The following is a 27,409-nucleotide window of genomic DNA, read 5'->3' on the forward strand; positions in this document are numbered from 1 at the left end:
CATCATCGAGTCCTAGTTCTTTATTACCTGCGTACCTCATCGGACCTGAGCACTATGCTGACTAGACAGTAACGTGTAGCGATTAGAAAAAACCCTTCGATTTCAGAAGAAGAAAAACATGACCTAAGCTTCACAATACTGCAGCAATTTATGATATTATTTGTAAATCATCAGTGGAGCCCAGAAAGTTCTTAACAAGACACAGTGATCAGTGCATAACCTACCTCCAAACCACAAAATGCATTACATATGTGCTATTTGCATTAAATTACACAAAGCAACTACAACCAGAACCTTTCTGGTAAAGCTTTTTTATTGTAGTTTTTCAAATTTAGCTTCAAATCGTGTTTTACTCAAATCCAAAATGCCTACTCCAGCACTTTGAAAGTTGTAGCCAATCTGTTGCAGCCGGGCAATTCTGCTTGCCATAGTGCTGATACTTACATCAAATACTCTGGGTTTTTCCAGTATTTGTTTTACTTCGATTCCTGTTTTCAGCAAGCAATCTATTTTGTCAGTGAAGTTTTTGGGTGACAGGTAGAGCAGGGCTGGGTAACGTAAAATAAAGCTGTTAATCTCCTCATCACTGCAACCTAAGGGGAGTAGTTTCTGATGAATACTTCGGAAGTTTCTTTTGATGTACATATGACAAAGATCCAATATTTCAGCACCTTGGCCTTGCAGTAAGGTCAACAGCTCCCTATCAGTCAGCCTGAAAGAGGCCTGTAGGAATTCAATATTCGCTTTCACTCTCTTAACACTCTGAATGAGAACGAATATGTTTTTGGTTAGGATCTGTTTCACAAACTCTTCTGTATTTTCACCACCTAAGCTCACATGCATGTCGTGTAAATAGTCCACCATTTGCTGATTCAACTCCATGCGATTGGAGAATGTTCGAGGTGCTTTTGTAAGTAATCGAGCCAGATCAGTAGGAGTTAAGCCAAGAGAAGACAGAAATGTAACATTTTTTTCCAAATTGGCGATGCTACTTGAACGGAAAAAAGCTTCAGGAGACCGTTCTAATACATTCAGTATTGTGGAGTCACACTTTAAGATTCCATGCCAAATCTCCCACTTCTTTTCCAAATGTTCAACTGTGCGAGTGATAGATCGCGGATATCTTGAAATGATGCCGGCAACAAAGACTTTACTCGCCCCCTTGGCTTGCAGAAACCCAATAAGTCCATCCTCGTATGTGATCATCTTCTTTAAGACACCCGGCTGACGTTTCCGTGCAGACTGTACATCTACACCAATGTTTATCAGGTTATCCAACAAGCTACTGTTTTCTTTTGACAGTTTCTTAATGGCTCGGGGTGGACGACTAAAGAACCTGCAGGCCACGGTATTGAGCAATGTCCGTTCTCTCAGTAAACAAGAACATCTCACACTGTCTAGCAGCAGGGTAGCGGTACCCTGTACCAGTCCTCGTGCTGCCATTTTACACCAACACAGTGAAATCTCTATCTGCAGGTAAGAAAAAAACAGAAAAACCCCAATTTAAACAAGAAATCCATCTTAAGTGATACTTTATTTCATATAACAAATGGATTTTTTTTATAGTCCACATTTTAGAGTCAGACAAATAAAAAAGGGCTTACAATGCACATAATATATATTTTAAAATGTTTGAAAAAATGCAGACTTTCACAAAACGATTTTCATCAAACTATTTTTTATAGGGTAGAATAGAGAAGTTAGGTGCTAAATGTGTTGCTGGTTCATTTGTAAGCATTACCTAAAAGGCTCTAAATGATAAAGGCTAAACTTTACATTGATGTTCTTCCAAAACACAACTTTATTTTAGTTATTTATTTGTTTGCCACAAAGAAAAAGAAGCAGAGAGATACAATAAGTGTACTATAATAAATTCAGGGAACGCGAGCAACATTATTATCGCTTAATAGTAAAGGTAAATGAACAGTAGTATTTAGAAAAGTACTAGTATCACATGGTACATTTTTGGATATATAATATAGCCGGTGTCTCAGGAGTACGGTTACTATTCATGATAGATTGTGTACTCTGTATGGGTAAAAATGGCAGATGCAAGCCTTCTGTAGTAGTAGCGTTTTTCAATCAGCATCTTCACCTCCATATATCTTTGAGTGATGGGTATTAGCATGATGAAATCATCAGACATAGCACTGTAATACATCAGATCTTCAACCCAGTCATTTGCGACAGCAAAGGGACCCCTTCCCCAGGTCATCGCCACATGCCCTTAGGCCAAGAGTAGTGCCAATTCTGTGTATTTTCGCATGGCGGGTGACACGCCAGAAAATGAGTTGCTTCGTGTTGTTATCAGTGAAAACGAACTTCCACTGCCACGCCTGGGAAGGGGAGAAACACCTTCTGCCCGAGATGCAAGGCAAAACAAAAATCCCATTGCAAGCACTTAAGTCAGAGGTATCAAAAAAGGGGGAAAAAACAAGTATTGGCATAACCAATATGTGTCGCCATTCAAATTTGTTACCTGACCTTTTCACTCTGACAATGTTTTTTTACCAATGCAGTTCACTATCAGTGAAAATGTTTTAAAAAATGCTTGCTTGCTAAAGGAGAACAGCATCAGCAAAAACAAAAACCGGCCACCAAAGATAGATGACATATCTATGCACATGCATGTATACCTCATGATTAGGGCTCCCTGTTGTATGGTAATTATTTTTTTTTTTTAACATTTCCGTCTGTATTTATCTACATTTATTTTTTTGGCCATGTTGCCTGTATTTACCCATATTTATTTTGTGTTTGTGTGATAAATGAAACTATAAAATTGTATATGGCCACATTTGTTTAACTGATAACCGCGTACTCAGACTTTGATGCCTGTCATGATTTAGCATATTTAGAAGCCAATTATAACATAACAGTACACCCACAGGTAAACGTTAGCATTATACTACAAATGTATGTTGACATATGCTATTATTGAACGAAATGTCAGCCTGTTTTTGATTCCCCTTGCTGTCTATCTGCTGGGTTGGCCCGGAATTCAAGAGAAACAGTCCAATCTTCTGTATTTTTACGCTTTCTTTAAAAAATAAATGCAGACAGAAAACACATTGTTTCGGTCTGTATTTGTCTACGAAAGTAAAAACCAGTAAAAATGGAAAACAAGAATCCTTAGTCATGATGCAGGAGCCTTTTTTAATTTTGTAAGTTTTGATTTTCCGTTCCAAGAGGGCGACTGCCCGCTTTAAGTGATTGATTAAAAAAAGATGCACAAAAGTGCATTAAAGAAAAAAAGAAGCAGGTCTCTACCAGACTGGTGCTAAGAAATAAATCTTTTTTTAAAGATGGGTCAGGAGCAATGGAGGAGCAGGTAAGGTTGAGGAGGCATGGGAGCAACAGAGGAGTTTAGGGAACTGCAAAAAAATATAACAAAAACTGGATGGGGAGGGATGAGGATGCAACGGACAAGCTGAGTGAAGGAAGGCAGGAAGCAACACGGAAAGTGTAGAGGGGAGGGATTTGAGTGGAAAGCAGCACTTGAGGAAGACAGCTAGAGAACATGTGCACTCCCAGTGTGTGCTGAAACAAAAAAGAGAAAAATAGTTCCCTGAATATAAGCAGTGAAAATGTACATGTTCTCCAATCACAGGATGAAAAAAAAGCTATGCTGCAGGGGACAAACAAACAAAAGATGAAAGAAAGCCACTGAATAAGAAGCAAGCAAATGAGATTGCTTACAATTCTTTGGTTCTCTTGTCAATGAGCTTACACAAAGCTCACTGTAAGTGTTCCTATTTTCCACAATAGTTCTTCAACAGCAAACAGCTGAAAGCTGTCTATAGGCAAGAACTAAAAACGACCTATGCCAGACTCTCACAAGTCCTGCTGTAGCAACCCCACTAAGGGCCAGATGTAGCAAGCCTTTTGCGCCTCACAAACTGCGAAAAACGCAGTTTGCGAGGCGCAAAAGGCCAAACGCGATCCACAACCGCAAATTGCAATTTGAGGCTGTGACTCGCAAATAGGAAGGGGTGTTCCCTTCCTATTTGCGACTGCATCGCCATGCAGAGTTGCTTTGGGACCGCGAATGCGGTCGCAAACCAACTCGCAGTTACCATCCACCTGAAGTGGATGGTAACTCATTCGCAAAAGGGAAGGGGTCCCCATGGGACCCCTTCCCCTTTGTGAATACCAATAAAAATATTTTTTCAGAGCAGGCAGTGGTGCTATGGACCACTGCCTGCTCTGAAAAAACCGAAACCAAATGGTTTCGGTATTTTTCTTTTTGCAGCTCGTTTTCCTTTAAGGAAAATGGGCTGCAAAAAGAAAAAAAAAACTGCTTTATTCAAAAAGCAGTCACGGACATGGTGGTCTGCTGTCTCCAGCAGGCCACCATCCCTGTGAGTGCCTAGACTCGCTATGGGGTCGCAAACTGCGACCCACCTCATTAATATTAATGAGGTGGGTCTTTGCAACCCCATAGCGAGTCGCAGAAGGTGTCTGAGACACCTTTCTGCATTACGTATTGCGAGTTGCAATTTGCGAGTCGCTATGACTCGCAAATTGCAAGTCGCAATTGTCAACCTACCTACATCTGGCTCCAAGCTTCCTACAAGAGCACATTTCTGCCTTGGCAGAGGAAGAACACAGCTGTCTTCCAGCTCCGCGTCTGCAGGGTTAGGCAGAAAATCTCACAGCAATGATCAACCCTCCCCATCATAAGTTACAGTGTGTTTCCGAATATTAGCACAGCCACCAGGACCATCAGCTGACACCAACATAGAAGGGACTCAGGACGATGCTTCTATTTACCCCAGCAACACACCCTTTTACATAGATGCTAATCACACCGGAAACCCACCAATGCACACGACAACTCACCTGGGCCTTCCTCACCACCCTGGAGGCACCAAACTGCCATAGCCAAGTTTTTGTATCATAGCAATGGAGCAGAATGTTTAAACTGGTCTTCAAATTAACGCATCACTGGGCCTACTGAGATGCACCAGTCCATAACCTGTCCCTGCTGCTACGCACTTGACAACACACACCAATTACCACATCCCCTCAAATGCCAACAAACGTAGGCATCACATCAATCTACCAGCCCCTTCCTCCTCCTTCTGGTCTCCGAGAGCCAAGGGTCCTCTAATTTATTGATTAGTCATGCTTTAATTAGGGTTTGTGGGGGGGCTTAGTTCAGTCAGATCCTGTAAGAGTCAGGGTTGCCCCTGTATTGCTATATTTTTGTCTCCTTTAGTAGGCCAAAATGTGAAGAAATCCAGTTCCTAGTACCACAAATCCCTTTCAATTCTAACTTATTTTGTGGACACAGGCTAAAACACAAGCTGCAAAGAACCAAATACACTGAAACACTATCTGTTGTTTATATGTGCCCCACTTTACTTACATTAGGCTAAAATAGAGAGAAATGCTTTAGTGAATTTTGCTCTAAGCACTAGTGTGCAAGCAGTGACCAAAATATAGATCATAATTGGAACTTCTTAGAAACAATGGTGGCAGGATTACTTAACCAAACAACATTCGAAGGAGTTTGTGGCTAAATGGCACAAGTGCTCGTGCTATTCACTAGGAAGTTCACTTTCTTAAACCGTCAAGGGTCTTCAGCTTGTATTTTAGCATCTCTTGTGGTCGGTGTCACGTGCATTCCCTTCATTTACACAGCAGTAGAACACTTCTCCGGTGGATTAGTTTGCATCATAAACAGAAGAACTCTGTGGGGGCTGTGGGGGAGGGCTCTGCAAGTAGGGGGATAGAAGTGGATGGATGCCTGGATGGGGGAAAAGGGTACTGATGGACAGGCAAATGAATGGACCAACAAATGACCAAGACAACAAAGGAATGGGTGAATTGTTATTTCTATTATTCCAAAATGTCACCAAGAAGTTGTCCTTCTCGAGTCTCCATTAACATAGAGAAATAGAGAAAGGAACCAGCCCCAACCCTGGACTGTGAGGTGTGAAAGGACCATGTACATTTATATTTACCACGGTGTGGCACACAAAAACAATTGAATATAGAATTCATTTGAAGGAAATAAAGAGAGTAAACGAAAAGGGGGTGTTAAAGCAAGTGGTGACTGGCGCGTCGGAGAACCCAAAATATTGGACGCAGAATAAACGGGGGTTGAATGAAAGAACTGAAAGGCATCAGAAAACATGCAAAGGAAAGCAAACTGTGACCACTTACACATGACTAAAGAAACAAGCATTTTCAATGCAACTGGTCTCGCATTTGCTCGAGTTAGAGCTATTAGCGTTGTAAACTCCTAACCGGACTTTTCTTGCCACACAAATGAAAAAGAAAAAAAAACACAGCGCAATCGCACCATGACGCCCCTGACAACAAAGGTGGAGTTGGAAAAAAATCTGATAAAAAAATAAAGTGTTCGTGGAAAAAGGGAGGCAAACGTCACATCTCCTCCCCTGCCTCACTGCTAACGTCAGTTTCAACTGAGTAGAGAATTGGCATTTTAAATACCAACAGAGCTAGAAATAAAATGTAGCGATCTAGTAGCAGCAGTTTTCGGTTGGCAAGAAGAGGGTGAGGCCAGCTGGTGCTGACCTGTTCTTATGTACCTCCACAAATTAAGCACCGGGGCGACAGACAGTAGAGCAAATTAAGGAAGCAAGTGGGATAACATACAGGCACTCGATGGCAGGACACGACAAAGGGTAGTGCGAGTTGTGAGTGTGTAAGCCGGGAATCTGGGAGAGGAGGGGCACTGTGAATAAATGAGAGGGGCTGGGCATCGCCTTTACCACCCGCTCGCACTGAGAAAGTGTGGGAAAAGCTGTGCCACAGAAGGGCGGCTTATGCAATGCAATGACAGGGTGGCATTCTGAAAAGCTGTGGGTGAAGCCAAGAATGTCAGTTCGTCCGGCCAGTGATTAGTCTGCCTGTGGGGTGGCAGTCTGAAGGAAGTCAAGACCATTTAGGGAACGATATTTGTAGTCCGGTATCTGGTACGAGCAGATATAGGGGCACAGCAACCAGGTTTGGTGTGGCTGCCTGGCAAGCCGCATTGTGCTGTGTCTGCGAGTTACAGGAAGGTTGCAATAGAAGAAATGTTTGTTTCTGCCAGTGCTGGCATTTGTTCAAGCAGTCAGAATTAGCGTGGTTTGGGCAAGTGGTGCGTGGAGTCCTGTTAAATTGCGGGTATAGAAAAAGAAATGTGCGTGAGAGGCCAGAAACTAGCATTAGAAATAGGGATTAATTACGGGTGTTCTGTGGCACAGAATGGCCTGGCATCAGTTATAACTTCCTGCTAGTAGGAGCTCGCTGCCTGCAACAGACAACAGTGACAAGCAACAACCAGCTCATACTTGATGTTATTATGCAAGACATCTGAAGGATTCGCTGGTCATGGGTGTGGGCAGGCACCGAGTTCTTCAAGAATGTGTAAAGCCCTCCTTCTCTAAGCCCGTCTATAAAGGTAAGCAGCACTGGTAGCTCCCCTTGTGCCTGGCGCTTTATTCCAGGACAAACACTAGAAAGTTTAGGAAACACAAAGCGCTGCATGTCTTCCCAAGCTGGAGACTGAACTGCAGTAAACTAGCTGGCGTGAGATAGGTAGCGAAGACTCTCCTAATCTTTTGGCTCCCGCTCCGAGGCGAACAGCAAACCCTCCTTCCCTCCTCCTTGGTTGTCTACACTCTACATCACGAGGAGCAGGCAAAAACAGCAATGCCCCCTGATCTGAGGCAGGCAGTAGCACAGCCCTCCCTCTCCGTCCGCCTGGCTCCGCTGCTCTGCTGTGGGGTCGGCGCAGGCTGGATGGAAGAGAGGGGGAGGCAGAACAGAGCGAGTGGGATGGAGGGACGGGGGAAGAGCCGCTCTCTGCGGGGACTAGAGCCAGTCCACGCCCGGGGTAGCAGCGAGTCCACAGAGCTGGAGAGCAGAGAATGCAGGCAAAGAAAGGGGGAAGGGAGAGCCAGCAAAGACCGAAGCGAAGAGATCGGGCACGGAGGAAGGAGAGGGGCGATTCAGTGCCCGACGGAGAAACCTGGGCGATCTAGCATTGTGTTAAGTAGGTGAAGGAAAGATCCAGCACTTGGCTGAGGAAGAGTGATGAATCCAACAGCGGACTGAAGAGGAGAAAAGGCGATCCAGCACCGGGCTAAGAGGGAGCGTGTTAATTCCAGCACTGGACTAATGAGGACAGATCCAGTGCAGTGCTAAGGTAGGGAAAATCTTCGGGAACCGGGCTAAGAAAGGGGGCCATGCATCGGGGTAGGAAAGAGGGAGCCAGCACAGAGATAAATAAACGAAAATCCTGCAAAACCAAGTTAAGGGGAGAACGGCACATTAAGCACCAAGGGTAAAGAGAAAGAAGGGCCACCACGAAGGTAAACAAGCATTTGGAATGCAATAGTCACATGTTTGCTGGAGTTAGAGCTCTTGCGTTGTAAGTTACTGACTGGACTTTTCTTGCTACACAGATTAAAAATAACAAGAGGAAGAGAGTGAGAGCGAGCTGGCCCTTGAAAAGCCCCCCACTGCTGTTGGTTTATGTTTACAGAGGGAGCTGGTGGGGAGGAGGGACTGAACACACACCCACAGTGTAAGACAAACAGGCCAATACTGAAAGAAAAAGTCCCCTTCAGAAGAGATGAACAGGACATAGCGTAATTAGACAGTAGTCTGTGCTGCTCCCAAAGAGAAAAAAGGCAGGACAAAAAGGCAGACGTGACCACTAGCAAGCAAGGATTTTTGAAGGACACTGAAACTAGCAAATCAAATAGCTTTGTACCACAGTATAAGTATATTAACAGTATACAACACGTCGAACGCTAATGCTCGACCTAAAAAAACAAACCTGCTAAAGAGGCAAAATATCAGTTTTCACATGAAGCACTTTCTAAACTCTACCTGTCTGCCTGCTGATCACAGGAGCTCCCACCGTCCAAAGAAGGCAGATGGCACCAGCAACGCACACACAGTATAAGAGACTGCTACAAAATGTGCAAAACATTTTACAATAAAATGGAGCTTCCAAAAAATACATTTTGGAAATACCCAGACTGTATATAATGTATTTTTAAAATAACTGTCACTTAACACTTACTCATTCTGAAAGTCCCCAAGATGTCTTTAGCAAACCACACAGCTCGGCTGTCTGGTAGGCTGCATCCTAAAATAGTTCTGTTGATGTCCCCCTGAAATGAAATGTTTTGGTGTGTGGGCTGCTCACTAGTTATTACCTATTGAATAAAGTACCGGAGATGCTGTTGTGCAGTGCACTAGTCTGTTATTCTACGACCCTGGCACTCTTACGGTCAGAAAGATAGCAATGAAGAAACATGAAGATTAGATGACTATCTGAGCATAAAAAGCATCCCAAGCCGAGTGCACAGGTCTCTTATATGACTATATGGCCGTAAGTCGCTGGCCTGAGAATGTTTAATTACTTATGAACCCTTGTTATGCACTAGTGTTTTTCTTTTGATAAATGTACTTGAGTTTGTCATGTTATCTAGTACACCGCTCCCCCTGTGTTTCCAACATAGAGCATGTAGGGCGACCATTTAATGGACCTCTTTCGACCGGAATTACTCATAGGTTGTTTCCTGTTTAGTTTTGCCTTATTCTCCTCTCCAGTGTGTGACTATAAGGGGACACTCCCCCTCCTTTTGACCTGGGGCAAGTAGCAACCCAGGATTAGGGTGAGGAACCCGTTGGACACTTACTACTCATTTTTACTCTGCATGACCTTTTGTTTGCTGTGTCACCTCTACGTGTGCTGTGCATTTTAGTGGATTATGGAAATGTTATAAGTAATTTCCTTGTTTGTTTCCTTCAGGCAACCTGAGGGCATCCCCCACAGGTAGGCCTTATACTACTTGTACTTCTATATAACCTTCACTCCTCCTAGTGGAGTAGTCTTTCTCTTGTCGCAATAATGCATGACTAATTAGGGATCCTAGGCCCTGAAGAATGCCCCTAGACCTTTCTGGGCTCTTTGTAGCGGGCAGAAACATGTTGGCCAGTAATTATTAGATAGGTGACCTAGTGAGTCATTGTTCTTACGTCGTGGCCCCATCCTCTGTTCTTCTCACCAGCAGTCACCACCAATAAAGGTGTACTATTACACAGGTGACTGACTAGGTGTTTTTATATTTTTCCCTAACGCAGCTGGATCCCATATATTTCCAGACAATTAGAATTTCCGCACTCCCTCCCGTTCTTTTAACAGTGAGGTTGAGTCCTCCCAGGTGGCGCTGTCCGACCTGGGTGGGGCTAGGAGGTCATATGATGAAGCATGACATTACATAGTGTGTGAGACCACCTAGTCAGTAAAGGAAACTTCCCTTCTTTTTTTCCCTCTCCCCCACCACAAAATTCCCACAGCACGTTATATGATACACATAGTCTGAGATTAGGGAGCCATAGGTAAATCCTTCTTCAACTGCCCTGTCTTATAAATGACCCCCATACTCCTTGTGTTTGTGATTTAAATTTTAAGGAGACAGTATGGGGTGGTCCTCTTCTTCTCCCCAACTCTCTTTTTGTGTTTAGATAGGGTATTCTCTCACGCCTTCTCCTGATCCACATGTCCATATATTTAAAAGAGATCCAGGCAGAAACGATGCTTCCAGATTAAATCTGTGGTAAGTAATAGTAACGTGCAACACTGGGCACAGATCAGGGCTCTATGAGTTGTATGCACCACTGTACAATCAAAGAAATGGGCACAAGATAGGCATACCACAGATTAATCACCCAGACTTGTAAATGTCACATGACACGAAGCACTACTGTACAGATTGTGCATTGTGAGTGTAGCTGCTGTATTATAACAATTATACAAATAAAATGCAATGTACATCACAACACACATACCCCACTTTCTACAAAAATTCAACATGCTGTATGCCTGAGCGCATCTATTATACTGTAACACATATACAAATAAAATGCAATGTATGTGCAAACAAAACACTTCCTATAAAAGTATGTCCGATGACACATAGAAAGCTGCATGGCACATGCAATGGTGCCAAACACCAAAAGCATAGGCTTGGCTGTGAATGAGAAGCAACACTAAAAATAAATTGTCAATCGGAGCTCGAGCAGTGGAAGGATACTAATCAAAATAAAGTAATCAGTACTTTGTCCAAGCTCCACAAGAAAGCAGAAACGAACGAAAAGGTTGTGACATCAACACACCATGGCCAACAAAGAGGCAGAAAATAAGACTAACAATGAAACTGATGAATGGTAAGCAATGGGCTGGCTCCAAGCCCATTTTAGTAAACAAAAGTTCTCTCAAGTAACAGCACATGCACACTGTTTCATGTGAGACCTAAAAATGCACTAAGAGGTTTTAAAAAGGTGTTAACAAAAACAAGAAAAGAGATATTCATTTAGTGCTGATTTGTACAAAATGAAACAAGAAGACATGGATAATCAGTGCTTCCCCGCATAAATTGTGTGATCTTAGGCAACTATTTTATTTCACCCAAACTCCTTTTTCTTCAGGAGCACTTAAGTAAGCACTTTTCAAATATGTGAATTTAAAATACTAGTTGTACAAAAACCTATTGAGTTTGATTTCTTAGACTATACTGTTGCTCTATATAATAATCTGGACCATGTACATGATTTACAGGACAACTGTCTAGCCTGTTCGTTCACTCGTGGTTTATGTCTACAATTTACCACTTATAAGTAGTACTTATCACTGCAGTGTCGTGACAGAAACTATTAACGTCAAAGCTTCCACATGTTCTAGAAATACAAGTTTTTTAATTTGTAAGATACGCTATCATGTTTTACACGATGTTTGTTGAATGAGTTAAAAAGCAAACACTCTCAGTGTTCTGCTAGTGGACGGGCTCTCCCATACAAATCTGTTGCCTCGCCCACCCCTATTGCTTAGGTGTTCATGAACAGGTGTCGACACGAGTTCCATTCTCAGAACCCCCGTGGTCGGAGTTAACCTGAAATCTTGGGATACTCTGCAACGATACCTAACACGTGTTAAGGAACAGCTCTTATTATTACGTTTCCAGAGCAGTGGTCTGGAAAAATTATTATACTATCGTTGTGAAAAAAATGTCTCGAACACACCTGCAGGAAGATTTGTACGTTTTCTATTTGCTGAATTTTGGATCGTGGAGTAAAAACTCAAATACGCTGGGATAGCAGTTAGCTCAAAAAGTAGTTTCCATACTCCGTTTTCATATTACTTCTATAAGAAAATCTCATGCTTCCAAATTGATAGCCTCGTTTTATTATTCGGGAAAATAATTTTGTCGCAAAACATACGAGTTGCTCTATCACTCATCTCATTTACGAACATAAAGAAAACCCGAGCTGTTCAAATAGATTCGAATTGATGTACCGCCTAGCGGTGTGCAGAACGTCGCCTTTCTTACCAAGATTCATAGGGAAACACCCGTACAGCTACATAAACCTGACACCATGTTTCACATCCATGCTGCAGAAACGAAACTGAAGAGTTAGACGATCTTTCAAACCTGGTTTTCATTGGTCTCAAAAGCAGGCTCATGATTTGTCGCAGAGAACTCTCTTGTGATTGGCTGGCTGCGGTATTTCAGTCGTTTTTTTATGTATATATTTTGTTGGAGAATACAGGAGCAAAGTAGGTTGGAGTTTCCATAACGGCCTCCCGTTTGTCTAACATCTTACTGAGATTCATTTTTTGTATTCATATAATTGCGAATTGGCGCAAATAAAGAGTGAATGCAACTGGATCGTGTTAATACCAAAAAATCCTCATTGCAAACTACTTTACTGGAAAAGGAGTTTACAGCATTACTCAATCAGAAATTTTTCAGACAAGGCACTTAAAACTCCAACTGCATGGTTCTACCTAGTAGTGCATAAGTTATAACATAATGCATTGGAAATTCTGAAACAATGAAAAAGATTCCTGTCCACATTTTATTTCCGAATGATTGAAGTTTACAGAATGTTAAAAGGCAAGAATCTCTTGATACATGATAATAATTGCCTTACTGTGTGTGCTATTTAAAACAGGAGTGGGGCGATGATTAGATGCTTTTGTCAATTGTGTGGTACCAGGGGAAATACAGCTTGAAAAAGAGTAAACAGACAAAAAAAATGAAACAAGTGCAACAGCAGAGAGATAGAGCGTCCCATGCACACGCGATGGAAAGTAACATACAAAGGGCGGATAAAGCCCTCCTGTCACAAAGGCGAGTAGACTGATCAGTGTAAAGGCTGAATGTGTCACAGATTCCAGTGTTTTTCACTTTTGAGAATTCTGCACTATAACTTGCGTGGGTCTTTGTCTGGACTGCGATGCATGTTGTGGATGGATACAGTTTGACTGTAACAGCCTAATTTCCGCTCAGATTAGCCTTTGTCCCTTGAGATATGTCCCACCAGACACACCTTCCAACAGCAGAAAGTTGAAAAGGCGAGCATCATTCATTAAAATTATGAATACATTTTAAGTGGCCTTAAAATGCAAATAAACATAAAGGCCCGGCACAGAGAGGAGGAAAAACTTCAATTAAAATGGTTAATTCTAGGTTTAGAAAGCAGACAGGAGCTCTTCTTAGAGAGAAAGGGCTGGGACTGGGGATACAGGGCAGGAGTTGAACGCCGACATTCACCCTTCCCATGCAGCACAGCACAGTAGTTTGTTTAAGACTGCACAACAACTATTCAGAGACCAAAAAGATGGAATGCACACGCACTCCCATGCAAAGGCAATGACAAAGAAAGAGAAAGAAAATCTCCTTGTAGCCACCTATCCATCCAGGAGGCACAGCGTGCCCACCCAAACAGAAAAGGGGAGATTTATATTTACCCAACTTCCTCTTCAATTTCTGAGATCTCTGTGAAAATGAGACAGATGACGAGTACCATGGCAGCCCCCGAGCATCCAGCACCTGCCTTCCAGATGCATGGCTCCAGGTGGGTAGAGAAGGGCGGCCGCCCTGCGAGCTCGGCAACAAAAGAGCTGCTCGGGGATTCTCGTGCTCGCCTCCTCCTCACAAACTGCTGCAACTGCGTTCAGTCTGCATGCGGTGGTCTGCGAAGCACACACTGCCTCTGCCACGAGGAGGGCAGCCCCCCTAGTGTTTTCTGTCCCTCTTCCCTGCACGGGTCTCAGCTGCACTTCTTCCCGGTTGTGTGCAGACAGCTCCTTTTACCTTTCTGGGTGGGGCACGGTGCCGCCTTTGATAGAGCGTTCCGTACTAATAATTTACCTGTACTTGGACGCTCTTTCGGCCGATGAATCTTTTGGCTAAGTGGGACTCTCTTCACCCGAGACCAGTCAATTTAATCAAATCAATAATCAATAACGAACGTAAGCAATGCCCTGATCAACATAACACTTAACAATTAATCCAGAATACATTTCGGCGAACCATGACCTTTCGGTCATGAATAACCACACCAGTTTATTCAAAGTTAATGAATTTATTTCCCTATATTAACAAAGCTAGCACAATATAGATGTGTCTCAACACCAAATGATAAACGTAAATGAACATTAATAGCTGTCCATAACGACGAAACAGGTGCAATCTATGCAGCATTTGAATAACAAGGCATTCGATGATAGCAATGCAAATCACTAAAACTATAATCTGTAATGAGCTAATTGCATACATTTAGTCAGCATAACAAGGTCTCAAATTGCATCGTGCAACAAAAGGAATCCTCATCTAACCTCAAATTAGCATCGGCATGTGGGACTTCATGCAAAAACAATTTAGCAACATTAATTTAGAAAAACTCCTAACTAGGGCTCTTATCAAAAATCAGCAGTTGGTTACCTAAAAGAAACACAATGCAATTATACAATTTCCTTTCATATTTACCAATTACAATCAGCATTCAAGGAAGTCTTCGTCTCACAGGTACCGTTTCTCGATCAGCATGGGACGGGGCAAAGGGGCAGGGGTGGACGGGGCAGTTGCCTCACGGCGGCAAGATAAACTACTACTTCATGCAATGGGCAGTTCAAAGTTAAAGTCTCTAGGGTAAGAATCATTTAAAGTCTCTTTCTCTCGATTAGAGAAAGCATCAAAGTCTCTTTCAAAATGGCGTCGCAGCAAGGTGGGCCATATTAGCTGCAAAATGGCGGGTAACGGCAATAATGGCTGCAATGGCTGCTTTCTTCTCGTGCACCTGGTTTAAATAGACAACAGTTCAAATCCAGTAGGGTCTTCCATTGGAGGGTTCATAGGTTGGCTTCAAATTGTCCAATCAAAAACAACAGTTCTCAAGCTTTTACTTAAGCATACATTATCCTTGGAGACGGGTACGCAAGTTGCAACATTTTATACCAATTAACTCATTTTCAGAGCTTCCATTGTCCGCACCTGCAGATTGACCTTGGAGCAAAGAGAAAAATGCCAGGCTGGCACGAAACCTTAAGATAAGCATGTGAACGATCTCAGTGGAAAAGTACAGCTTCAAGCAGAAATACACGTTTATTAGCACATTGGAAAAATACGAGCATCTAAATCGTGAGACAAGGCGACTAGGCCGAAGCCTCCATTAAAGTAATGCTAAGCTAAAACATTTCAAACAAGCAAATCATAGCACACGTTTACGATTATGTCGGATTAGTGCACTTCTAATACATCACGTTACATAAAGCACGCTTATAAATGTTGGCAAACTACTCTAAGGGCACATTTTATCCCCGTACAATCTTTATTAGTTCGGTTAAAGTCACTCTTGATTATTGCAGCACTACGTTTAAGCGCTAATAAATGTAAAACCTTTATTTCTGCGTCATCAATCCCTCCTCTGATGACTACTTGTCATCACACAAACTATTCCCACAAATTTTATTCCATTAAAATTCTGTCAGTTCTCTTTTCCTTTTAGTTCCCCTAGTTTTCGCTTTATATTCTTCTGCCATTCTTTTCATCATTTTCTCTTCCTTCCTTCTTTTAATTCTTGCCATAATCATTATTATTCCCCTTTTTATTCCCCAAATTCCAAATATACAAATCAGTACTATTAATATTCCCTGTATTATTTTTAGTAATATTCCATTCCAAATTCCACCAATCCAATTTCCCACTGAAGCAAGTCCTTTTCCAACTTTCTCCCACACTCCTGGTTCTTTCAATTCCTTCAAGTCTGCACTCTCTTTTGTTAGATTAGCAAGCATAGTTTTAATTTTCACACTGTTGTCTGGAATATACGTGCAACAGTGGCGCGCACCAAGCATTTTGCAAACGCCACCATCCTTTGCTAAAACAATGTCTAAGGCAAGCCTGTTTTGAAGAGTCATAGCTCTTTCCGCTGCAAGTTCAGCATCTATCAGGATTATAGCACCTGAAAACTTTGTCAACATGTTATCCACTATAGTAGACAACTTTCTTATTTTGATGGAATTCAACACAACTCCCAATGAAGGAATCATGGCTCCAAATATATCTCCTACCACAGCAGCTGCGGTCTCTCTTTTCTGGATACGATGGGATCCAGATGTCTTTGGAATCATCGATAGGTCATCCAGTTGATAAACCTTTGGGAACACTATACCCAAATAACATCTTCCCCACCATCCCTTCGGAAGACGATAATAGGCATTATACCCACAAATGTAATATACACCTGGTATGACAGGGTCAAGTCCGTTCATCATGAATGTCCATTTGGCCTTAAAGATAAACGTATGTTTACACTCGCTCGCTCCTACGAAAATGTTATCATAATAAGATTCACCTCGATATATACAAAATTTCCCTACATGCCAAGCATCTAAAGCTATTCTCCCTTGTGTCTTTATTGCGGCAAAATCATAATGATCTACTGAAGTCCTCTTACTTAGCTCTTTTTCTAATTTCGCATTCATTTGTGCCCTTCTATCATCTGTGCGATCTAAAAAGCTTATTTCTACTGCAGAGAGCGAGCAGGTAAGGTTTTCCCTATGAGCGTGAGCCGTTTCAAAAGGTTGCATTGGCTCGAAAAATTCCCTCATTATTTTAGCATCCCAATCTTTAGCAATCTGGCTTAGCTGCGCTATTATAGGAACATATGCAAAGGTAACGTCATAATTTGAGTAAAAATACTGTATGTTAGTTTGACCATAAAATCTAGAAGTTACTATACTACATGTAATCCCGTATGTAAGAGGCATGTGGTGATAAGTCACCCCTTCCTTTACTGATGTCGGTATCTGTGTACACACATAACAATCTTTCGCATCCATAGTCTCAACATATTCTGTTAGCAAGCGATAGAAAACATTATACGAAAGTTCTTTCTTATCATGCAAGTGTCTCTCATCTAATTCTAGTCTTTTCAATGCGGTTAGTTCAGTGACAGTAACAGGAGCAAAAGTAGAAGCATCAATTTTCTCATTCTCACCCTTTCCATGCATTGCAAGCACTATTGCCATTATTATTAGTACACATGCAATTATCAAGCCTATACACGCATATTTACAATATTTCACTCTACTGTTTTGTGTAGCCATGATCTGTATAGAATCAGAGAGCTAGAAGCACCTATAAAGAAACTATTTAGCAATTCAGTTACAAAGCTGAACGAGCGCAATGTTCACACAGTTTTCTTCAAGAGGCCAGTCACTTATCGGTTAGCAGCATTTGTCTCAATTCGGCAATAACTCAGTCTTTTATCAGTTCAGCAAGTGTCTTATCCGGTTTAGCAATGTCTCAGCTGGTTGTTTGTATCACGTTAGATTGTATCAAGCAATATCATTTATTACCCTTTCAATCAACAGTGTCCATAAAACTTTTCTTTTCTATTGGTATCTCTTCTTCTTCGTTCTCGAGGCTAAGAGATACAAATTCGTCAGTCCAATCGTCATTGACTACATATGCCCATTCTGGACCAGAATATCTCCTGTTTGGTATCCTTTTCCTTTTCAATTTTGCTTCTCTTTTCGATTCTGCCTCACTGGTACTTTCCTCTTTGGCCAAGTCTTTTCCTTCACTTGAGGATGGTACCACGACAGTCACTTCCTTTCTTTTCTCTTTCACTTTTGGCCTTTCTCCGTCGTTCAAATTTTCTTTAGTCCTTTGTTTTATTGGTGATATACTTAGTCTCCTCTTTGCACCGTGTCCATTTGATGGACCTGCGATCTTTTCTGTGGAAGCTTGAACTGTTTCGTTCTGTTCTGCCTTGTCCCCTCCTTCTGGGGAATCAATCACGTTCTCTTTTTCTTTTTCTGTATCGTCTGCTTCTGGGAAAGCCCTCCTCTGATCAGGCTCTCCTGCTTTTTCACCTCTTTCGAGCCCTTCGTCACCGTTACTTTCTTCAGACTCTTTATCACTTTCAGCTGCTTCAGGCTCTTTGTCACCTTCAGCTACTTCAGGCTCTTTGCTACCCTCAGCTGCTTCGTCGCTGTCTGAGGTTTCTCCTTGGTCTTCCCCAAGTGAGTCGGTCGTTTCGTCCTCAGAGAATATTTCTCTCTCTTCTGTTCCTGCCTGTTCGCTTTCAGTTCGGTTTTGCTCTGTCTCAGCGCTCAGCACTGTTTTATCAGGCACTGGCAGTTTCAGCGCTTCAACTTCCTCATCTGTGGGACACAACACTTTCTTTGTGTGACTGGCGTGAATCCAGTTGGGAACTCCCGCACACTTCACAGCGGTAGTGGTCGTCAGGATCACTTGGAAAGGGCCTTTCCAACGGGGTTCCAGACACGACTTTCTCACGTGCTTCTTTACCACGACCCAGTCACCTGCTTTCAGTGTGTGTCCTGGACCTTGGATCGGTGGCAAGGTGGTCGCTTCCACCTGGTGAGAGAAAGAGCGAACCACGTCAGCCAGACCTTTGCAGTAGTCTAACACCATATCATCTGTAATATTCAAAAGCGCGTTTGCGGGAACTGCAGGAAGTCTCATAGCCCTGCCCATGGGAATTTCGTGCGGAGACAATCCAGTCTTTCTATCAGGGGTGTTTCTCATTGACATTAACACCAAGGGCAATGCGTCAGGCCATTTCAAATTTGTCGATGCACATATTTTCGCCATTCTTGATTTCAATGTACCATTCATTTGTTCCACCAGTCCTGAGGCTTCAGGGCGATAGCTACAATGCAGTTTTTGCTCAATGTTCAGCGCTGCGCAAAGTAACTTTATCACCTCGTTATTGAAGTGACTTCCTCTATCTGATTCTAAAGAGATCGGGAATCCGAAACGTGGTATTAACTCCCTCAACAATAGTTTTGCAACTGTAAGGCTGTCATTTCTACGTGTGGGGTATGCTTCAATCCAGTGACTAAAAAATGCACACAATCACCAACACATACTTCAGACCTCCATGCACAGGCATCTCAATGAAGTCCATCTGCATTCTACTAAACGGGCCGCTTGCCCTACCAATGTGGCTCGCGTTCACAACCGTTCCCTTCCCTGGGTTCATCTGCTGACAAATGACACATCGATGGCAAACTGCTTCTGCAGCTTGACGAAATCTGGGGTTAAACCAATCAGTTTTGAACAATCTTATCATGGCATCTCTCCCTAGGTGAGCCTGCCCATGATAGAAGCGCGCTAGCTGCGATAAGAGACTATTTGGCAAAACAAATTTTCCCTCATTTGAAACCCATAACTCATCTGGTCTCTTTATACATTGTGACTTAATCCAGGAATCTCTTTCATCCTCCCTGACGTTATTTTGTAATGCTTTTAGTTCATCCATTGTATCTACGACCTTCAAGGCAAATGCTTCAGCTGGTTCGAGTTCTGGTTCACTTATCGAATTCCATTCATCTCTGAGTAATATACAGTTCAAGGCACAAAATCTTGCGACTTGATCCGCATATGCATTTCCCAGAGAAACATAGTCCTGTCCTTTTGTATGAGCACTACACTTTACCACTGCAACTTCGGCTGGCATTTGAATGGCGTGTAACAATTCCCTTATTCTCTCCCCGTTTTTCACTGGGGATCCTGAAGAAGTCAGGAAACCTCTCTGTGACCATAGTTGTCCAAAGTCGTGCACAATTCCAAACCCGTACTGACTATCAGTGTAAATGGTGACTTTCATCAATGACGACAGTTGACATGCTCTTGTAAGGGCTACAAGTTCTGCTACTTGTGCGGAATAGACTCCTTGAAGCCAGGACGCTTCCAAGACACCTGTTACAGTACATACAGCGTATCCTGCTTTCAAAATTCCCATCCCATCTCTTAGACATGAACCATCAACTAAAACAATTTGGTCATTTTCATCAAGCTTACTATCCTTAATGTCAGGTCGAGGTTTTGTGCAAAATTCAGTCACCTGAAGGCAGTCATGCTCGACGTCTTCAGCGTTCTCAATTTCAGCATTTTCACCGGGAAGCAAGGTTGCTGGATTCAACGTAGTGCACCTTTTCAGCTGCACATTCGGTGAGCCCAGAATTATCGTTTCATACCCTGTGAGTCTTGCTCCAGTCATGTGTTGCGTTCGGGAGCGGGTCAAAAGTATCTCAACTGAGTGAGGGACCATGACTGTTACTGGGTGTCCCATCACTATTCCTTCACTCTGAGTGAGGCTGATACCAACTGCTGCTACGGTGCGCAAGCACCCTGGAAGTGCTGCTGCGACCGGATCCAAAGTAGCTGAAAAATACGCTACTGGTCTGTTTATGCCACCATGGGCTTGAGTCAAGACAGACAAAGAACATGCATCACGTTCATGACAAAACAATGTGAAAGGCTTTGTGTAATCAGGCATACCTAAAGCTGGAGCCCTGCACATGCATTCTTTCAATTCGATAAAAGCATCCATCTCATCTCCTTTCAGCTCAATTTGATCCAAGGCATCCTTCTGGGTCAGCTTCAGTAAAGGCTTTGCTAGAGTTGAGAAGTTGGGAATCCACTGACGACAGTAGCTTACCATTCCCAAAAACTTCCTCACCTCCCTCCTTGTCTTTGGTGGACTCATTTGAAGTACACTCGTTATTCTTTCCTTCATTATTCTCCGTGACCCTTTCTCTATCTGGTGACCTAAGTATTTCACTTTCTTCTGACAGAACTGCAATTTGGAAGGAGACACCTTGTGTCCATTCCTTCCCAAATGGTTCAACAGAGCAATGGTATCGGCAGTGCAGCCACTTTCTGTCTTTGATGCAATCAGTAAGTCATCGATGTACTGTACTAGGGTTGACTCGAATGGCAATTCTAATGCTTCCAAGTCTTTCTTTAGAATCTGATTGAATATTGACGGTGACTCAGAAAACCCTTGAGGAATTCGACACCAACTGTACACTCTGTCTAAGAATTTGAAACAAAAGAGAAATTGGCTGTCCTCATGAAGAGGCACCGAAAAGAATGCTTGTGACAAGTCGATGACTGAGAACCACTCGGCATCGCAAGGGACTTGAAACATTATCACAGCTGGATTTGGTACGACAGGGCAACATTTAATTATGATGTCATTTATTTTCCTCAAGTCCTGTACAATTCGGACCTTTCCACTCGGCTTTATTAGACCCATGATTGGTGAATTACATGGACTGCTTAACACTTCTTTCAGTACTCCCTGCTTTACAAATTCGTCAATGAGTTGGGCAACATTCATGAGGGTGTCTTGTGCCATGTGGTATTGTGGGGTCTGGGGAAAGGTTGCATTGGGCTTTACAGTCACTTTCACTGGTTCCACTCTTTTCATCAATCCCACCTCTTTCCCTGTCATATCCCACACTTCCTTTCCGACTGTTTCCCGTAATTCAGCTGGAATATCTTCTTCAGTTATCATCGGGAAAAGACAAATCAGAGGATACTCTTCATCGACAGTTTCCATCTCATCCCCCTCTACACTGTCCTCTTCTTCCCCATCACTGCTCGTCTGAATTTTGATTCCATCGTTCGAACACATAATCGAACAACCCAATTTGCACAATAGGTCTCTCCCTAACAGTGCTATCGGGCTTGAGTCACATACCACAAATTTATGTAACCCTTGATAGTTACCAATGCTGACTGGTACCGGATCTGTAATTGGGTTTGTCAGGTGCCTGTTTGCTACTCCCACCACTTGAACTGTTCTCCCTGAGAGTGGCAAATTTGGTACTTCAATGCTCTTAATAGTTGAACGTGTGGCTCCTGTGTCAACCAAGAATGAGACACGATGACCCATTACTCTTCCCTCCACGTACGGACCCTTTTGATCAACTTCCAAGGATGCTGCAAGCACACAATCTCCTTCCTCTCCTGAACTTTCGCTCTCCCATACATTGTTTATTCCACTCTCACTGTGTAATGGGAACTGTTGTACGGTGCCATTTGTATTCATTACCTGACCCGAGACCTGTGGAGGAACCATCACTTGCTGCTGACTCATTGGTGCCAAAGGTATTTGCATTTGCTGATTAGGTACCATGGGAAACTGCTGTTGCATTGGCTGCATTTGCGTCATCTGCATACGGGGCATCTGCATCTGCTGCGGCTGCATGGGCTGTAATCCCTGCAGCTGATTTATGGTCTGAAAATTTGGGTTTGGACCTCTCATTTTCGGTCCCCTCATTGTCTGAAATGCATTGACATCATTGTTTTGCTGACCAACATCTGCACCTTCCTGCACCACCATTGGGCACTCGCGTTTCCAATGACCGACAATTCCGCACACGTGACACGGCATCACCTTTTTCAATGCCTGCACACCATTCGGAGTCACAACAGTGTTCAAATCCGGACCATTATTCACAAAACCTCCTCTGCCTCTGCCTCTGGCCTGTGGCTGAAACATCATATTTCCCTGCAACTGCGGCTGCGGTTGCGGTACCTGTTGTTGGAACCCTTGCAACCCTTGCAAACCTTGCAGACCTGTCTGAGCTGCTTTAAGCTGCACCATCATCACTTTCTCTTTCAACTTTTTCTGTTTCACTTCAATTTCGTCGCTACAGTATTTCGCATAATTCAACACTTCATCAATCGGTTTCGACTGCCAACAAATCAAATGCGTCTTTATCATCTGACTTATCTCTGGTCTCAGCCCTTCCACAAATCTAAACACAAAATGAAGCATGTCCTTCGCCTCTATTGTTTCCGTGCCACTGTAGTTCTTGAACGCCTTCAACAACCTCTCATAGTAACTATGAATCGACTCTTTAGCCTCTTGGGCAGTTCGATCGATCTTCTGCCAATCCACATTTTTCGCGGCAACCTTCGTCTTCAAATGCTCAATCACCTTATAGTACAGGCTCATCACCATAGGTGATGGTGCACCCGTATCCCTGTCTCTCTCTGGTTCACTTGTCGGCCAACCTACAGCTCTTTTGCAATCCTCCCACAAATCTGCCGAAACCACAATCTCAAAGAGAGTGTTCAGGTCTTCCCAGAGACATTTTGCAAGCTTCACAAACCTATCAGTCTGTTGATACCATTCAATCGGTTTCTCTATCAGTTTGGGAAAATCATCCGTAAAAGACTGAATGTCGCTTCTGTGCCATGGTACATGTATTAATTTTCCCCCTGCTGTCTCCCTCATTGGTAACATGGTTACTGCATCACTACTCTATGGTCTTTTCTCGTTGAGCTCTGGGACACTGTCTTTCCTCTTTTCCTTTCTCTTTACCCATCTGCTTTCCCATTTGTCTAAGCACCTCCACACTTGTGCACTCTGCAACAATTCTCTAAGGTGCGCCTTCATGCCTGCTGACCTCATGTGTTCAAAATCTGTGGTCCCGAAATCCAACTTGTAGCTCCTGCTCAAGTGTTTCGTCTTGTCTATATCAACCCCGTTTTTGTCAGCTATTTCTTGCAAGCTTCTATGTACCTTGTTCACTTCTCTCGTAATCCTGGGACATAGATACCTCAGCTCTTCTTCCGAGTAGGACTCTAACCTATTCACACCCATAGTCCCTTCCACCAATTCTTGTGCTTCCATGTTCAACCTGACCCTATTCAGATAGTCTTCTCCCTTCCCACTGGCTGAGCTTTGTGTGGAATTCAGACTGTTGAACCACTGTGTCAGCTGTTGCGCATTCAACCCCATCAGTGTAGCATTCACATCGACTGCCATTGATGGTTGCGGCAACTTTTCAGTGTTCGATGATAGCGGTATCATCAGTGGGGGACTCGACCTCACCAGTATTGACTGAGCACATATGGGACTAAACTTCATCAAGGACCCAGATCCATTTGGCAGGGCCGCTATCAGAGTTGTCTCTGGAGTGTTTTGAATGCACCTCCTTTCCATCCCGCTCTGCACCATTGATCCTTGACTGCTCATACCTGAATTAGGCTGAATGTACAAAGGTACCGGTGGACCTACAGTAATGGGTAGGGATATCGCATCTGCGTTCTGTCCATTCCCCATGTTCTGAGACATGTTCATTCCCAAACTATGGGTCATCATTGCCGGCATGCCCATCTGACTCCCCGTCATCAGAGCATGTGCGTTTCCCCCCTGCATCTGCTTTTGAGGCATCAAAAACTGGGTTGATTCAGCTTGTGCCAGTGTTGGGTTGTGACCATTCTGTCCTCCCATTACGGTTGGATCTAGAATCATTCCCGTACTGTTGTCACTGCTGTAGTACCTTGGGACCTGCGGCTGATAATTTTCTGCTGGTTTCAATATGGGCACATCTGGATATATTCTCCTAACCTGCGGTATCTGCGGGGTGAACAGTAAACTCGGGTCCTTAGATCCCGATGATGCTCCTGAACTCTGAGTTTCACTGTTCTGTACTGGTGCCGGAGGGGCAGAACTGGTACTTGGACCTTGTCCACTCTCTGCATAAGGTGGTGGACGGTCGTTCAGCAATTGCATGATTAACTCCTCATCCTCTAACTCCTCTTCTCTTCTCAACTTTTCCTCGTCCTCTCTATCCTTGGAACACCTCCTGTTTGTCTTACAGGTAGCTTTCTTACCTGTCTCCTCTTCTTCCTCAGTAATTGCGGGAAACAATTTTATCCCCTGCAATACATCTGACCTCCACACCTTCTGTGCATTATCCCACCTAGCGTCCGCTAGTGTCTTTTCTACCTTTCTTATCCTGGTCTCGAACTTATTTTGCGGTTGCTGTCTAGCCATCAGTTCCCAAATTGCTAGAGCCTCAAACTGTGCTGGCCTTGGAGGTACCTTCATGTCGTACATCGCGAATCTCAAATTCTCTAGGATCCTTATATTGAATGTCCCATGGACCGGGAACGCTACGCTCCCATGTTTCTCTGTCAGCTTGTGCCTTTGCTTTAGCCAAAGGCACGGAGCTACCCCCTTTTCCTCCATTACAATGTAAGCTGGTGTACCTTCGGGCGGCGTCTCCTCTCCTACGCTCGCTTTAATGTAAGACTCCCCCTTCATCGCACTCCTTAATGCTTTAAAAAATTTCATTTTCTCGTCTTTTATTTCACAAAGTTTGTAATCAATAGGTGACTTTAATTCCCGGAATACTCTTCGCTTGCCTTTCCCCTTCCAATCGAGCCCCACGGAACGCGTCCAATCCGTGCGCGACCCTTCTCTACAACCAACCTATCCCAGCGCGGCTCCTAGTGACGTCACACTCACACACTGCGGCTGACAAAGCCTCGCGGCTAGTCCTCCTTCACTCAGCTCCTCTCGTAACAACTTCTAGCATATATCGCGAGCAACCAAAAAAATATTTAAAAAAAATTATAATAAAACAGATCTGTCGGTTTACTACAGGAAGGGTAACACAATCGCTTCAGGACCTTAGGGATTTTTCACTAGCCTCTGCAGTTATTCCATCTTTCTCGGTCCCCACGTTCGCAAGCAAATCTGACCCGCAGACTGCTCTCAACTTGTCAGTGATCTATTCTAGTGCACTTTAGAATTTTGTCAAAGCCCGAAGTCGAAGTTTTCTTTCACTCCCTTAACACACGTACCGACTCGTTGACCACGCCCGATCAACCTACTAAACCGACCAGACCACAACATAAAACAAGTGTCTCATACACTTTTCAACATACTCCGGAGTCTCTTGACCTCGCAGGGCCCGTCTCAACAACAACAACCACGTGGACCTTTTTATGCACGAAGCGCCACATGCACATGAAGTTCGACGACTTCCCTACTTTCACACTCGGAGTCGCACCTCCGCTATTTCTATGAAGTTCGACGACTTCCCTACTTCTACACTCGGAGTCGCACCTCCGCTATTCTCTAAAATCCTCGCAACCTTTTCACACAATCTGCGGCAATAAGCTGTGCAAGCGCAAAATCCTAACTTCACTCATACCATCACTAGTACCGCCAACGCTGATCTCACACCTCCATTCTCTTCATTCGCAAGCTCCGAGATCCCGGGAAAGTCGCGGTGGACTTAGCCCATCATCATTTTCTCAATCTGTTTTACCCAAGAAAATCTAATTCAGCTTCTCGAGTGGGATCTCAAAAGTCGAAACCGTTAATTCAACACCATGTACTTTAAGAGTGAGGGGTCCCAAAAGGCGAAACCGTCCTCTGCTACCATCTACTGATAGAGCGTTCCGTACTAATAATTTACCTGTACTTGGACGCTCTTTCGGCCGATGAATCTTTTGGCTAAGTGGGACTCTCTTCACCCGAGATCAGTCAATTTAATCAAATCAATAATCAATAACGAACGTAAGCAATGCCCTGATCAACATAACACTTAACAATTAATCCAGAATACATTTCGGCGAACCATGACCTTTCGGTCATGAATAACCACACCAGTTTATTCAAAGTTAATGAATTTATTTCCCTATATTAACAAAGCTAGCACAATATAGATGTGTCTCAACACCAAATGATAAACGTAAATGAACATTAATAGCTGTCCATAACGACGAAACAGGTGCAATCTATGCAGCATTTGAATAACAAGGCATTCGATGATAGCAATGCAAATCACTAAAACTATAATCTGTAATGAGCTAATTGCATACATTTAGTCAGCATAACAAGGTCTCAAATTGCATCGTGCAACAAAAGGAATCCTCATCTAACCTCAAATTAGCATCGGCATGTGGGACTTCATGCAAAAACAATTTAGCAACATTAATTTAGAAAAACTCCTAACTAGGGCTCTTATCAAAAATCAGCAGTTGGTTACCTAAAAGAAACACAATGCAATTATACAATTTCCTTTCATATTTACCAATTACAATCAGCATTCAAGGAAGTCTTCGTCTCACAGGTACCGTTTCTCGATCAGCATGGGACGGGGCAAAGGGGCAGGGGTGGACGGGGCAGTTGCCTCACGGCGGCAAGATAAACTACTACTTCATGCAATGGGCAGTTCAAAGTTAAAGTCTCTAGGCTAAGAATCATTTAAAGTCTCTTTCTCTCGATTAGAGAAAGCATCAAAGTCTCTTTCAAAATGGCGTCGCAGCAAGGTGGGCCATATTAGCTGCAAAATGGCGGGTAACGGCAATAATGGCTGCAATGGATGCTTTCTTCTCGTGCACCTGGTTTAAATAGACAACAGTTCAAATCCAGTAGGGTCTTCCATTGGAGGGTTCATAGGTTGGCTTCAAATTGTCCAATCAAAAACAACAGTTCTCAAGCTTTTACTTAAGCA

At 43.3% G+C, this 27,409-nt stretch overlaps 1 protein-coding gene across 1 annotated transcript; it reads right to left on the bottom strand.

Moving 5' to 3' along the window:
• Window positions 1–295: 295 nt before the first annotated feature.
• On the bottom strand, window positions 296–12,449 carry MTERF1 (mitochondrial transcription termination factor 1). The gene is made up of 2 exons (XM_069211614.1): window positions 12,363–12,449; window positions 296–1,470 (listed from the first exon to the last, which is right to left on the bottom strand). The coding sequence occupies exon 2, from the start codon at window positions 1,441–1,443 to the stop codon at window positions 313–315; it is 1,131 nt and encodes a 376-aa protein (XP_069067715.1). The 5' UTR covers window positions 1,444–1,470; window positions 12,363–12,449; the 3' UTR covers window positions 296–312.
• Window positions 12,450–27,409: the final 14,960 nt, after the last annotated feature.

Source organism: Pleurodeles waltl, chromosome 10 (genome assembly GCF_031143425.1).
Source record: "Pleurodeles waltl isolate 20211129_DDA chromosome 10, aPleWal1.hap1.20221129, whole genome shotgun sequence".
Lineage (NCBI taxonomy): Eukaryota > Metazoa > Chordata > Amphibia > Caudata > Salamandridae > Pleurodeles > Pleurodeles waltl.

Bases quoted from the DNA above. Each gene is read 5' to 3' on its own strand.
- MTERF1 (XM_069211614.1), bottom strand. From the start codon at position 1,443: ATGGCAGCACGAGGACTGGTACAGGGTACCGCTACCCTGCTGCTAGAC.